Source organism: Pituophis catenifer, unplaced genomic scaffold (genome assembly GCF_029215685.1).
Source record: "Pituophis catenifer annectens isolate HBS135680 unplaced genomic scaffold, rPitCat1.0.hap2 SCAF_1, whole genome shotgun sequence".
Taxonomy (NCBI): Eukaryota; Metazoa; Chordata; class Lepidosauria; order Squamata; family Colubridae; genus Pituophis; species Pituophis catenifer.
In genome coordinates this window covers 324,621,650-324,635,988 of record NW_027256881.1, presented here as the reverse complement: position 1 = coordinate 324,635,988, position 14,339 = coordinate 324,621,650, and the positions used below count along the sequence as shown (strand labels likewise).

The window sequence follows — 14,339 nt, the reverse complement described above, 5'->3', positions numbered from 1 at the left end:
GTAATATGAATGAGTCCTATCTATGACAACTGCATCTTGGGTTTTTTGAAGAAGCACCAGAACAAAAGTCTATCAATGAAGCTACAGCCAGTACCACAGAGTTATCTTGGTCCCCCTTTTCAACCTTAATAAACGTTGACTTGCAACACTTTGGCTTTGAAGACCATGATGTGCCACAAGAAGAAGTCCAGTTGTATCATCTCCAGCTCCCGTCCATTTATGGTATGTCTTTGGATTCTTTCCTCTGCCAAGTTCCCAGGAGCTGATCTTGGGAATGCAGATCCTTCTTCAAACTTAGCCTCCTAGAAAACCGCTGGAGCAAACTGCGAAATATGGATGTCCGAAAAATGATGAAGACCCAGGGATCCACAATGGAATTGACAGAGAAAAAACGGAGGGCTGTAAGATCTGCTGCCTCATTCGCATCGGGGGCAAAAGCTCCAATGTAAGCTCGGATCTGTAAGAGGTAAGAGATGGAAAGACTCTATAAGAAACTTACAGTTGATGGGGATGTTGCATAATGAAAACTTCTCCATAGGAATGCCTGGGGATCTTGTAGGGAACCACAGCAATAACCTTAGAGAAGAACAGGAATATTCTTTATTGACCAAGTGCGATTGGACACACAAGGAATTTGTCTCCGGTGCATAAGCTCAGTGTACATACAAACAAAAAATGGATAAATCATACATCGTAAGATACAATCTTATGATTATAAATATAAGATGTTCAGCGTCTGTTAGCAAAATATAAATTAAGCCCAGGAAGAGAAGGAGGTATTAGAAAGAAAGTTAAAGTGATCCTGCCTTCATTCTTTTTGTTGTAAGATGGAGGGAAGGGAAACTTCATCAGGCTTTCGAGATTGTGATATTATAGCCTATATATCAATAAAATCTTGGTATTTCTTGTGGAATCCTAATTTCCTAATTTGGTTTATCTCAAAGGGCTGACATGTTTTTCCACCTATATTTAGATATCCTTGAGACATATAGGAAGGAAGGCTATTAAAATACATGGAATAAATCACTTCTGAAGTTTCATTTATTGTCACCCAATAAAAACCTGGGCATTAGGAATCATGATGTGACACAAGTTTTGTGTTGCTTATCAGCTTGCTTAAATTGCCAAACTCTTGTACAGGTAGTCCTTGATTTACAACTACAATTGAGCCCAAAATGTCCATTCCTAAACCAGACAGTTGTTAAAGAGAGTTTTTCCCTTTTATATGACTTTTCTTGCCACGGTTGTTAAGTGAATCACTGCAGTTGCTAAGTTAGTAACACGGTTGTTAAGTGAATCTGGCTTCCCCATTGACTTTGCCAGAAGGTCACAAAAGGTGATCACATGACCCAGTGGTGAAAAGTAAAATTTGTTACTACCGGTTCTGTGGGCATGGCTTGGTGGTGGTGGTGGTGGTAATGTGACTGGGTGGGCGTGGCCAACGTTTTTTTTTAAAACTTTTAAAAGCATTTTTTCTGCAACCTCTTCGGCCGAAGAGGTTGTAAAAAAATGCTTTTAAAAGCTTCTGAGGATCAGGCAACTCAGCTGGGATCGTCAGAGGCTTTTAAAATCATTTTTTCTACAACCTCTTCAGCCGAAGAGGTTGCAGAAAAAATGCCTTTAAAAGCCTCTGACGATCCCAGCTGAGCTGCGCGATCATCAGAGCCTTTTTTTTTTTTACTTTTAAAAGCATTTTTTCGGCCGAAGAGGTTGTAGAAAAAATGCTTTTAAAAGTAAAAAAAACAGCCTCTGATGATTGCGTGGCTCAGCTGGGCATGGGGGGGGGCAGGGATTTTTGCCACTGGTTACTGGATCAGGCGATCTGGTCTGAACCGGGAGCTTTTCACCCCTGACATGACCCTGGGACACTGCAACAGTTATACATGCATGCCAGTTGCCAAGCGTCTGACTTTTAGATCACATAATCATGGAGATGTTACAACGGCCGTAAGTGTAAAAAATGGTCATAAGTTACTTTTTCACCACCTTTTAAACTTTCAATGGTCACTAAACAAATGATTATAAGGAGTACCTGTAACTAATCTGCAATTCTCAATTACTATGCTGATTTATCAAAGATATTACCTTTAGCCACTCATGCAAACTGTTTCCAGGGGCTGTCAGTCTACTGCAATATCTCTCCAACTTGACAACTTCAAGATGTGTGGATTTGAACTCCCACACATCTTAATATTGCTAAGTTTGAGAAACCCCGGTCTGGCACAACAAAAGCAGCACAGAGGGTTGCACTGAACATTCAGGAAAGCAATGCTGTTTGTTACACACACAGGGTAACCAGAGAAAATCTGTTATCTTTGTTCAGATAGAACTGAATTCTTGACTAGATGCACTTTTCTAAGAGGCCATGAGAACAAGGCTGTGCATTTTACTGCACAAGTTAATTCATTTCTTTTTGCACCTAAAATCTTGCTTTTATAAGTACTTTGTTGTTGTTGTTGTTAGTTGCGAAGTCGTGTCCGACCCATCGCGACCCCATGGACAATGTTCCTCCAGGCTTTCCTGTCCTCTACCATCCTCTGGAATCCATTTAAGCTCACGCCTATTGCTTCAGTGACTCCATCCAGCCACCTCAATCTCTGTTGTCCCTTTCTTCTTTTGCCCTCAATCTTTCCCAGCACTAGGCTCTTCTCCAGTGAGTCCTTGTTACGAGGAATGGTGGATCAGGCCCAATAAAGAGACTTGAGTCATCAAGTAAAATATCTCTCTTTTATTTGCAGGTTCATCATATCATCACTTGGATACATTAGGATCTGGAACATGGAGGAGTGTGCCCACCTTTTATACCTGTGGGCGGGGATTCAGGTAAGGAGGGGTCTATGGGAGGAGCTGACCAGGTGGGTGTCTGGGTTAACCCTTTCACTACTGAGCTATAGCTGATCCCTGGCACGGGCAGAGCATTTATACCTGACAGTCCTTCCTTCTCATTAGATGGCCAAAGTATTTGAGTTTCATCTTCAGGATCTAAAGAGCAGTCAGGGTTGATCTCCTCTAGGACTGACAGTACTACATTACTTAAAATATAAGTACTACATCACTTAAAATATATCAAGATTATCATTTTATTTACAAGCACATTTATGTCGGCAGGAGACATTCATTCAACATTTAGAAGTTTATATAATTAATTGCTTTTCCTGGCATCTACCTTGGGGCTGCTTAAGAGCAGAGAAGGCATTTTCTAGAGGGTTGCGGTGGGAGGCATTCCAGTAATCCTAAAAGTGCAAGTGAATAAAGAACTTTTATTGTATTTGTTGTCAGTATGGTTTGGATTTCTGGGAGTTGTAATTCCAATAGTTCTGGAAGACTCAGAGCGGAGAAAGGGTTGGAAAGCCAGAGGCTGCTCGGCAGTTATAAAAAAGCTATCAACTGTTAAGTCTCTGTGTCTTAAAAGCTCCCCCTCGTGGGAAAACAAAGAAAAAGAGTATTATATTAGCATTCCACTTGTAGAATAGACCTTTTAGATCAGTTTCTTAACTTTTTGGTTCCACGAGCTCCCTTGGGAGTCTGATGAGACCACTTTTTAGTGGTCACTGTCAGAAAATTTCTCCTTATTTCCAGGTTAAATCTCTCCTTGTTCAGTTTCCATCCATTCTTCCTTGTCTGGCCTACAGGTGCTTTGGAAAATAGCTTGACCCCTTCCTCTCTGTGGCAGCCCCTCAACAATCATGTTTCCCCTGGTCCTTCTCTTCACAAGACTAGCCATACCCAGTTCCTGTAACCGTTCTTCATATCTAATCATCCTGTTTGTTTTTCTCTGCACTGTTTCTAGAGTCTCAACATCTTTTTTATAGTGTGGCAGGGTGGATTTGATTTAAATCGAGTTGATTTAAATCACAATTTAAATCATGATTTAAATCACTAGTAAAAAGGCTTGATTTAAATCAACTCGATTTAAATCATAATTTTTAAAGAGCAACTGTCATCTCTGCTACTCCTTTGACCCACTGTTGACTCACCGATAGTCCCAGTGTTGTAGAATATACAGCCTCATGCTACATAACTAAGCTCCATTTCATGCTGAATAAACTAAATTATTTATGTATCTTAAATAGAAAACTATCTTACGATAGATTTTTACCCCCAAAGTTTTTTATTAAAATAAATTCGATAAAAATCAAAAAAATCCGATTTAAATCAAAAAAATCTGATTTAAATAAAAAAAATCTGATTTTTTTGATTTTTTAAAAAAAATCATTGATTTTTATCCACCCTGTAGTGTGGTGACCAAAACTGGATGCAGTACTCTAGGTGTGGTCTTACTAAGGCTTTATAGAATGGTATTAGTACCTCACTTGATCTTGATTATATCCCTCTGTTAATGCAATTTAGGATTGCATTGGCTTTTTTGGTTGCTGCTGCACACTATTGGCTCATACTTAGCTGATTGTTCACTAAGACTCCAAGATCCCTCTCAGTTACTGCTATTAAGCCTGGTTTCACCCAGTCTATATGTGTACTTTTGGTTCTTCTTGCCTAAATGTAGGACTTTACTTTTCTCTACATTGAATTTCATTTTGTTAGATAGGGCCCAGTGTTCAAGTCTGTCAAGATCCATCTGGATCTTGAGCCTATCTTCTAGGGTCATAGCTATTGCTGCCAGCTTAGTATCATCTGCAAAGTTGGTAAGTTCCCCTTCTATTCCCTCATCTAAGTCATTTGTGAAGATATTGAAGAGTACTGGGCCTAAGATGGAACCTTGTGCTACCCCACTGCTTACTTTGCTCCATGTAGACTTAGACCCATTAAGGAATACTGGTTGAGTAAGGTTTGTCAGCCAGTTGCAAATCCATCTGGTGGTGATGCTAACTATCCCACTTTTTTCTAGTTTACCAAGAAGTAGGTTGTGATCTACTTTGTCGAATGCCTTGCTGAAGTCTAAGTATATTATGTCCACAGTATTTCGCTGGTCTATTAATTTAGTCACTATGTCGAAGAATGAAATAAGATTGGTTTGGCATGATCTGTTTTTAACAAACCCATGCAGATTGCTAGTTTTTACTTTACTTGTTTCTAGATGTTGGCAGATCTGTTTTTTTATTATCTTTTACCATACCAGAGGTGTTAGGCTTCCCTCCATGCATGGAAGGGAACTGCCCTGGTAGGCAACTTCTCCACCCCACTGAAGGAGTTCAGCTTCAGCAGGTAGCTCTTTCAGCCAGTCTCCAGAGACAAGAAGGAATCCTCTCAGCAAGTGGCAGCTGCTTGCAATCTTCCTGCTGGCTTCCCCACTGACTTTCTGGGGAAGCCAGCAGAGAAGAATGCAAATGGCGATCGCATGATTGTGGGACATTTGGCAACAGGTTGCAAGTGAGAACAGGTTGCCAAGCACCCACACTGTGATCGAGTGACTGCAGGGGATGGGGTGGACAGGCACGGTGTGACATTTTGAAATTTTGTGAATTTTCAAACATCATAATTGAATTGGCAATCCTAACATATCTGAAGGGCATATATTTAGGGATGGCTACTTCACTGCATTACTTCCTGCATCACTGAAGCTCTCATCTTTCTGGAAATGCAGGTGTTCTACAGTAAGTTGAACTTGTCAGCCAATCAAGAACCACAAGGTCTGAACAACTCATTCCAACACTCCAATCACTTGCCATTCCTGAACATGACTCCCTTGGAGAAAATCTCCTGCTTGTATCCTCATCAACCCTACTGACTACATGCTTTTATTGTCACCTTAAAAGGGCAAGGAATGTCCCCTAGGAGCATGATTCTCAGCAGGTTTTCATCACCCTGACAAAAACAACAATGTACATTTTTACCCCGTTAAAACCTCCCAAAATTGCTTTTGATTTACAGGTAGCCTAAAGAAAATTACTGCCTTGCTTTCCATAAATTTGCTGCTATAGGAAGAAAGCAGATAAAAAGATAACACACACATCCTCTGGTCTGCAGATATGTTTCTTTTTGTAGTTCTCATACTCTACAATAATTTTTATTTTTAGCACATGAAATATTATCAAAAGTAGGTGTACTTCCCTGCGGAATGCAAGGAAAGTTGAAACTGATTGTGATGTCCAGGATGAGAATGTGACAGAATCCAGATGGGGGATCTAGATGAGAGTTGGCATGACAGAATGTTCCCCAAAGCAAAACCTCCCAGCATGTAGAAAACCAGCACAATCTTTCTCTAATGATAGTTTTCTATATGCTTTGTATGCAATTTCTTTAGACATTCTCAGCAATTATATGCTGAGCCTTTGTATGTGTACCTTCTTCTGCATATTTTATTTTCATGTACAATACTTTTAAGTCCCTGAATTCTACTGCCACACTGGGCCAGCATCTATATAATAAGTTGATTTTGAGTGTGTGTGTGTGTGTGTGTGTGTGGGGATTGCAGAATTTACAGAAGAAACATTTAGACTTCTTGACAGCAAACGAGATGACCCATACAAAAGAAAAAAAAATCCATCTATATAAATGTAGTCTGCAAGATTTTGTACTTTGGGACTTCGATGAGTCATTCAAAAAAGAAATCCATCAAGTGCACCAAACTGCAGGATGGTGGAACAGTAGGTGTGAACTTACCTGCCTAATGAATTTTTTGCCCTCCCAAGTGAAATCTAAGGTAGACACAAAAGTTAAGAGCTTCCTTTGGATTGGTTTTAGCAGACAGTTTCAGATGGTTTTGGTGTGTCGTACAACGTACAATGTTGGCCAGAACTGGTGATGATGGATATTGCCATCCTCAACCCCCATTTCTCTCTTTTCTCTCCTGTTTTTTTTTTTTTAATGCAGGCCTCCTTTTCCATAACTTTGGTCTACGCAAAAAAGAGCTCATCCAAAATGGTCAGAAGTGGGATCAGAAAAGGGTTGCCTGTGATGAGTCGGGTCCCCATTCTCAGGTCAACATAGGAATATTCAAATCTGTCCAAAGGAGGTTTGTCTTTGGCAGTTGCTACCATCTACAACAGGAAGGATGGTGCTAAAGAAATAAGGCCTCACCCATGGTACTCCTTGCTGATGGAACACCTCCCAAGGAGGATGATCTCACTCTTACTTTTGGCACTGGGTAAATAAACCATTTATTATCCCAAGCTGTTAAAATACCTTCTTCCATTAATTTGTTTTGGTTGTTGCTTTTATTCCAGAGCACCCAAAGACATCCTCAGGCTTCCTTAGCAGCTGGTGGACAATGAGATGAAGTTGCATCCACAGGAAACAGGCAATGGCTTATGCCAGGGCAAAAAGACTACATGGAATTTCCCATTTCTTAAGAAGAAATTGGACAACCATTTGTCTGAAATGGTTTAGGGTTGGACTAGAAGACCTCCAAGGTACCTTCCATCTGTTCTGTTCTGTTCTGTTCTGTTCTGTTCTGTTCTGTTCTGTTCTGTTCTGTTCTGTTCTGTGCTGTGCTGTTCTGTTCTGTTCTGTTCTGTTCTGTTCTGTTCTATTCTATTCTATTCTATTCTATTCTATTCTATTCTATTCTATTCTATTCTATTCTATTCTATTCTATTCTATTCTATTCTATTCTTTGCCTATAGTCACCATCTTTCTTTTCATGCTTTTAGTGTTCCTAGTGAGCACAAATTCCTTTTGCATGTTAGCATTTCTTTCATTCTGTGGGCATTAACCACTTGGAGCTACCTCTCCACGGTGATTAGGTCCATCTTCCATTTCCTAAGCAGATCTATTTTAGGTCTTAGTTCATCTTAAAAGTAGCTATGGACCGTCAACTGTCCCTTAAATGACCCCGCTTCAATTTTTCTCTGCAGCTTCAGATAATTCTGCTCGTTTTGAACTCAGATCTGAACTTCTATTCTGGCAGTTCCATGTGGCACTTGGGATTCTGAATTTTATCAAGGAGAATTGCAGTTAGAAAGGTCTTTTCGGGTCCTCCATTTTGTTTAAGAGCGTCTCTCTGGCAAGGATAGATCTGTACTTAGTGCTGGCTGGGAACAAACTATTTCTCCTAAGACACTGCCTTTTCCAACTGGTTGGCTTCTCTGCTTCTACAAGACGGCTGAGATTCTGATATATCATTGAAGAAGGTCAGGACTTGAGGTCAAGAACTGCCTTTGCCCTTAGCAAGGATGGATCCATCTTCCTGAGTAAAGAGAGTAGCCCCGGAAAAGGAGTGCCTCCCTCAAGTCACAGATGAATACCAAACTGGCTTTATCTTGTACCTGAACAGGAGCACACAATATTTTGTATTGGTTTGAATGATATATTTAACTTTTGAGAGGCATGTCACTGGCCAAATTTACAAAAGGAGAAACAACCAGCCCAGAATTTAAACAGAATTTGAATGTCATTAAAATTCAGTTAACCAAATCTTGTTTCTATTTTGATTATTTTATATTTGATAATTTTTCCCTCCTATCACATTAAAAGTTACAATTCTTAATATGACAAAGATACAATTTGCTGTGATTCTTGGGAGTGGTCTGGGTACCACCACATGAAGATTTGGGCTGTTGGGTGGGGGAGTTACATGCAATAGCAATAGCACTTAGACTTATATACCGCTTCATAGTGCTTTACACCCTCTCTGAGCAGTTTACAGACTCAGCATATTGCCCCAAACAATCTGGGTCCTTATTTTACTGTCCTTGGAAGGATGGAAGGCTGAGTCAACCTTGAGCCGGTGAGAATCGAACTGCTGGAGTGAGCAGTGAGTTAGCCTGCAACCATCCCAAGATCTCAAATGATGCACCCCAAACTGGGAGAAGAAATGACAGTGGGGTGACATGATTGCTGTCTCAATGGCTGCTAATGTTGCCTTCCTGTGGCTTGAAAAATCCATTGGCTTCAGATGAATGTTGTCAAGCCTGGTTGATTGCAACAAAGAAATTCTTGGCTTCATAGGTAACATTTGGCAGATATATTAAAGATCATTAGTTCAGTCACTGGCCTTTGCAGTAATAATTTCCATAGCTGGAAAAGATCCCTTTTCTTGAAGTGTTGTGACTGCCAATCAAAGCAAAGACAAGGAAAACACTGGTTGACATGCTATTCTAAGCTATTAACAGATTAACAGAGTTGGAAGGGACCTTATAGGTCATCTAGTCAACCCCCCGCTCAAGCAGGAGACCCTACACCATTTCTGACAAATGGCAGCCCAATCTTTTCTTGAAAGTCTCAAGTGATGAAGCTCCCACCACTTCCGAAGGCAAGCTGTTCCATTGGTTGATTGTTCTCACTGTCAGAAAGTTTCTCCTCATTTCTAGGTTGAATCTCTCCTTGGTCAGTTTCCATCCATTATTCCTTGTCTGGCCTTCAGGTGCCTTGGAAAATAGCTTTATCCTTTCCTCTCTGTGGCAGCCCCTCAAATATTAGAACACTGCTACCATGTCTCCCCTGATCCTTCTCTTCACTAGACTAGCCATGTCGAGTTCCTGTAACCGTTCTTTATATGTTTTAGTCTCCAATCCCCTAATCATCCTGGTTGCTTTTCTCTGCACTGTTTCTAGAGTCTCAACATCTTTTTTATAGTGTGGTGACCAAAACTGGATGCAGTACTCTAGGTGTGATCTTACTAGGGCTTTTAGAGTGGTCTTAGTACCTCATTAAACCTATGACTTGTTTAACCATGGTTTATTGAATAAACTACAATTGATTGAGTCCACACAACACGCTAAGCGACGACCATCCCTTATACTTCAAAATGATTGGTTTGGCATTGAGATTGAGATGGGCAGCCATAGAAATTGAACGAATAACTAAATCAATAAATAAATTCTGAATTAGCATGCTGGATGGTCCCCTTCACAATAAATCTATTTCCTTATGTTGAGTGTGTGGCTAGCAACTGTGCAGAAATAGCTTGGATGGTGGCTGTGGTATTGTTAAGTACCTAGATGTATTATCACCACACTTCTTGCCTTTGTCATTTCATTTTTTCTGCACTTCCTCCTTCCCACTAAATCCAATGGATTTTCCATTTTTTTTTTGTAGGTTCATAGTGGAAAAGCCAATGGACTTTTGCTTTTTTGCCCAAGATATAACTGATTTATTGAATCACTACAAGGAGATTCAGTAAGGGGATTGTATGAAATAAATAAAATCTCGAAAGGAAGTCTCAGCTGGAACAATTTCATGGAATTTTTTTCTTAGGAGGCTCTACTCCTTCTAAAGGTCAATTGGTCTCACAGTCTTGTTAATGTGTTCTCCCATCCTTGAAACAGGAGGCGAATATATAGCCAGAAAACAATTTCCCAAGCACCTTCTTTATGCATTACAGGAAGAAGGTTTGTTGCATTCCTGCTCTCACCACCGGCCTTGTATCCAAGGTGCTGGCTTGTTCCAATATTTGAGGGGTTGCCACAAAGAAGAGGGAGTCAAGCTATTCTCCAAAGCACCTGAAGGCTGGATAAAAAAGCAATGGATGGAAACTAATCAAGGAGAGAAGCAACCTATACCTAGGGAGAAATTTCCTGACAGTTAGAACAATTAATCAGTGAAAATGGTTTGCCTTCAGAAGTTTTGGATGCTCCAAGACTGGAGGTTTTTAAGAAGAGATTGGACAACCATTTGTCTGAAATGGTAAAGGTTTTCCTACTCAGGTTCTCCTACCTGAGTCAAGGTTGACCCAGCCTTCCATCCTTCCAAGGTCGATAAAATGAGGACCTAGATTGTTGGGGGCAATATGCTAACTCTGTAAACCACTTAGAGAGGGCTGTAAAGCACTATGAAGTGGTATATAAGTCTAAGTGCTATTGCTACTTCAGCAGTGGGTTGGACTAGAAGACCTCCAAGGTCCCTTCCAACTCTGTTATTCTGGCTATGGCTAGGAAAGTGACTGGCCCAGAGATTGACAGTGCTGCTCCTCTTCAGGTGCATTCTTCATCCACCTGCACTGCTAGCTCCACTTCCTGGGCTACCCCATGATGCTACTGCAGCCCCTTCTACCCCTCCCTCTGGTGGGGCATTTTATTTTTGAGCTTTTGAGTCAGTATTGACTCCTGGCAACTGTCTGGACAAGTAATCTGATAATATCTGTCCTGCCTCAGATTTAAAAAAAATTGGTTATTCTTTAGGCATGATTGCTTAAAGTATGCAAAGCATTTCTAAACTGTTTTCGTGCATGTATAAGTAGCCAAAACAAGTCTTTAAATACACCATCACTCATAATTCTTACTCAACAGACTAATTCTGGGAATTAATCAATTCATAACTCTTGACTTTTTTAGAGACACAGCAAGCTGTATGCAGATGAGCAATTCTATCATTACTGGTGTTTCAAAAAATGCATAGTTTGGATATTTGGCAACTTAAATCACACTAAATCTTAGAGGATTCAATATGAGTTAAGATGCATGCACTCATCACAAATAGACTCTAGGACGTGAGCAGCCTGTCAGACTTGCTAAGAAGAAAACACTTAAAAGTGATTTAAATCAGTTTTTTCATCATTCCTAGTAATTCTCTGCTCCTGGAGAATAGAAATCTTCACCCCTTCAGAATGAGGAACCTTCCTAGAAGTGAAAATAACTGGATTGGGAATCGTGCTCAGGAATTAGAATTTGCAATTCAGCTGCAAGTTAAAAATCTGAATCCTAAATTTAATGTTTCATGTTGAATATAAATTATATATTAGGTTTTACTGATTATTTTTTTTATAGTTCATCACAACCAGTGACTCTGGGTGGCATACATCATAAAAACATAAAACAATTAAAAACAATACAGGATAATTCTATATGATGGTTGATATATGTTATGTATTTAATAACATTCAGAAAAAGTTTCCAATCAAGTCATAACATTGGAATCTAAATGCAGTTTACAAGTTCAAATCTACATTGTAACATTACTCCACTTTATTGGATTGCAATATAAATGTCTAGATTATGCATCTAATTTTTAAAATCACCATAAATCTAGAAGCATCTGGAATTAGAAATGGACTACAGGTATATCAAGATGAATGAAGAAAATGAAAACAACCACGGACATTTCTCCAATAACTTCTGGTTAAATCTATGGATGAAACAAAAGTCAAACTCTTATAAAAAGAAAGGAAGTGGATCTTTTTTTCCTTTTACAAAGAGGATGGGAAAGAATGATCTACTTTCTATCACCTCCATATTAAAGAAAAAAAAACACTTAATCTCATTCAAAATTCTGCCTCTGAAAAAAGGCAGCTAACCTCTTCTTGGCTCCTTTCTTAAAATGACTCCATCCTGTTACGACTGCTCTGCTATTCACCATCCTGTATGATGTGGACTTTATTTCTTTAGATAGATAGATAGATAGATAGATAGATAGATAGATAGATAGATAGATAGACAGACAGACAGAGATAGATAGATAGATAGATAGATAGATAGATAGATAGATAGATAGAGATAGATAGATAGATAGATAGATAGATATTTCTGATTATTCCATTTCAGTGAGACTTCAGAGGAAGGAAAAGAAAGTATACAAATGATTCAAACAAGATAAGACAAGATTAGAGCTAAACAATTCACTGAAAAACGTGGCTGCACAGGGAAAACATATCCCTTTATACAGTCATATTAGTTAACTAGGCTGTCCCAAGCAGTTGATTTTGTGTTTTGGTGAAAACGCTGCATTTTTACTTCTGGAGAAGTGCAATTGTTGCATATGGAATACTCTGCCTTCAGTGGTCAAAAATAATTCGACCAACTTTGCGGACAATACATCCCGACTCGAAGGCAGATTTTGTCCGTCTAGGCCAGGGGAAACAAAATCTTGCACCGCAACCCAGCCAGATGTCCAGAAGCAGCCCAACCACCCATCCCCACAAAACGGTAAGGGGCGTCACTGCCCCCCTCCCCTCCCCTCCCCCGCAGATGCAGGTTCGTCTACTGCACTATTGGCACAGACTGCTAACAGATCTCCAAGATTTCAGGCAAACTTTCCCAGCCGCGCCAGATCCAACAAGAAAGTCAGAAAGCAAAGCGGGCGCTCGCTTTTTTCCCCTCTCCCTCTGAGCCCTTTCCTCTTCCCTCGATTTTTTTTTCTCCCCCCGGGTAGTTAAACTGCATCCCGGGGTGGGGGGGGGGGGGAGAGAGAAAGGGATCGACGGCACCCATCAGGAGTTCGGTGGGCCCGTTGTGCCGCGCACAGAGGGCGAACCGCGAACAGTTCTCCTTCTCGTCCGCCCTCTCCCATTAGTTCTCCACCCCCCCCCGGCCCCAACATCCCCGTCCTCCAAAGAGCTACTTACGATCAGCGGCAGGGAGCAGATGGTGAAAAGGGCCGTCATGAGCGCCAGCAGGACCAACTGGCCCAGCTCCTCGGTGCGCCCGGAGGAAGGGGGCTTGGAAGGCGCGGTTGGGCCCCGCAGGTCGATCAGGTGGGTCCTGCGCGGGGGCTGGCGACGCGCCATCCGGTAGAGGCTCCTCATGCTGCCCAGATTGCACAGGCCGACGGCCAGCACCAGCAAGCCCAGCAGGCTAGCGTAGAGCACCGAGTAGAGCCGCCCGCCGCCGGCCATGCGAATGAAGCACCACGTGCCCGGACAGTACTGAACGTTGCTGCCGAAGCCCAGGAGCGGCAGGGCGCAGAAGAGAGCGCAGAGGACGGCCGCCGCGCCGGTGAGCCGCCCGCCCCAACGCCTGCTGGTGTGGCGTTCGTAGAAGTAAGGCTGGCCGAGCGAGAGCCAGCACTCCAGGGCCATGGCCAGCAGCAGCACGGTGGACGCCAAGCCGAAGAAAGCCATGAGGAAAGCGAAGAGCTGACACAGCGTGCCGGGGGAGCGCGTCGGGTCCTCCCCGGGCTGGCTGACTTGAACTTCGCTGGTTGCGGCGGGCGGCCACAGGTCGATGAGGCTGCGGTTGTGAGCATAGGCGGCCAGCACGATCGGGCTCAGCGAACACTTGCCCAGCAGGTCGGTGGCGACCAGGGTGCTCACCAGAAGGTAGAAAGCGGACGCCCGCGGCCGCCCTTGCCCGCGCTGCAACTTCGCCTTCAGATGGTGCTGCCACAGCAGCCCCAACGCCAACACGTTGCCCAGCAGCCCCGCCGCGAAGAGTAAGGAGCCCGGCAGCACCGACTGACCTGCTTCGAGCCTCAGGGTCCGGTTGCATCGGTAGTTGCCTGCGGCCATGGAGAGGGTCCGGCTGGGCTGGGCGCAAAGGGCGACGGTGCGCGTAGGGTGTGTGTGTGTCTGGTGGGGGGGGAGGAGTGGGGACCACGGATAGAGCCCCACTTATGAAGGGAAGGAAAGGAAACGGAGGGGAAAGACGAACCAGGAGATGCTCGACGCCGCCAGACGGGGCGAGAGTGGGGAGGAAGAAGGGCAGGGAGGTGGGGCAAGACAGGCGTTGGCTAACAGAAAAAGGCCAGTCTATAATGCGGCGGGGGTGGGGGGAGCTGTTTGTTCCCAC

The 14,339-nt window shown here is 42.4% G+C and overlaps 1 protein-coding gene across 1 annotated transcript; it reads right to left on the bottom strand.

Annotated features, from left to right (window-relative positions):
• Nucleotides 1-217: 217 nt before the first annotated feature.
• Nucleotides 218-14,059, bottom strand: PTGDR (prostaglandin D2 receptor). The gene is made up of 2 exons (XM_070931673.1): nucleotides 13,178-14,059; nucleotides 218-457 (listed from the first exon to the last, which is right to left on the bottom strand). The coding sequence occupies exons 1-2, from the start codon at nucleotides 14,057-14,059 to the stop codon at nucleotides 218-220; spliced, it is 1,122 nt and encodes a 373-aa protein (XP_070787774.1).
• Nucleotides 14,060-14,339: the final 280 nt, after the last annotated feature.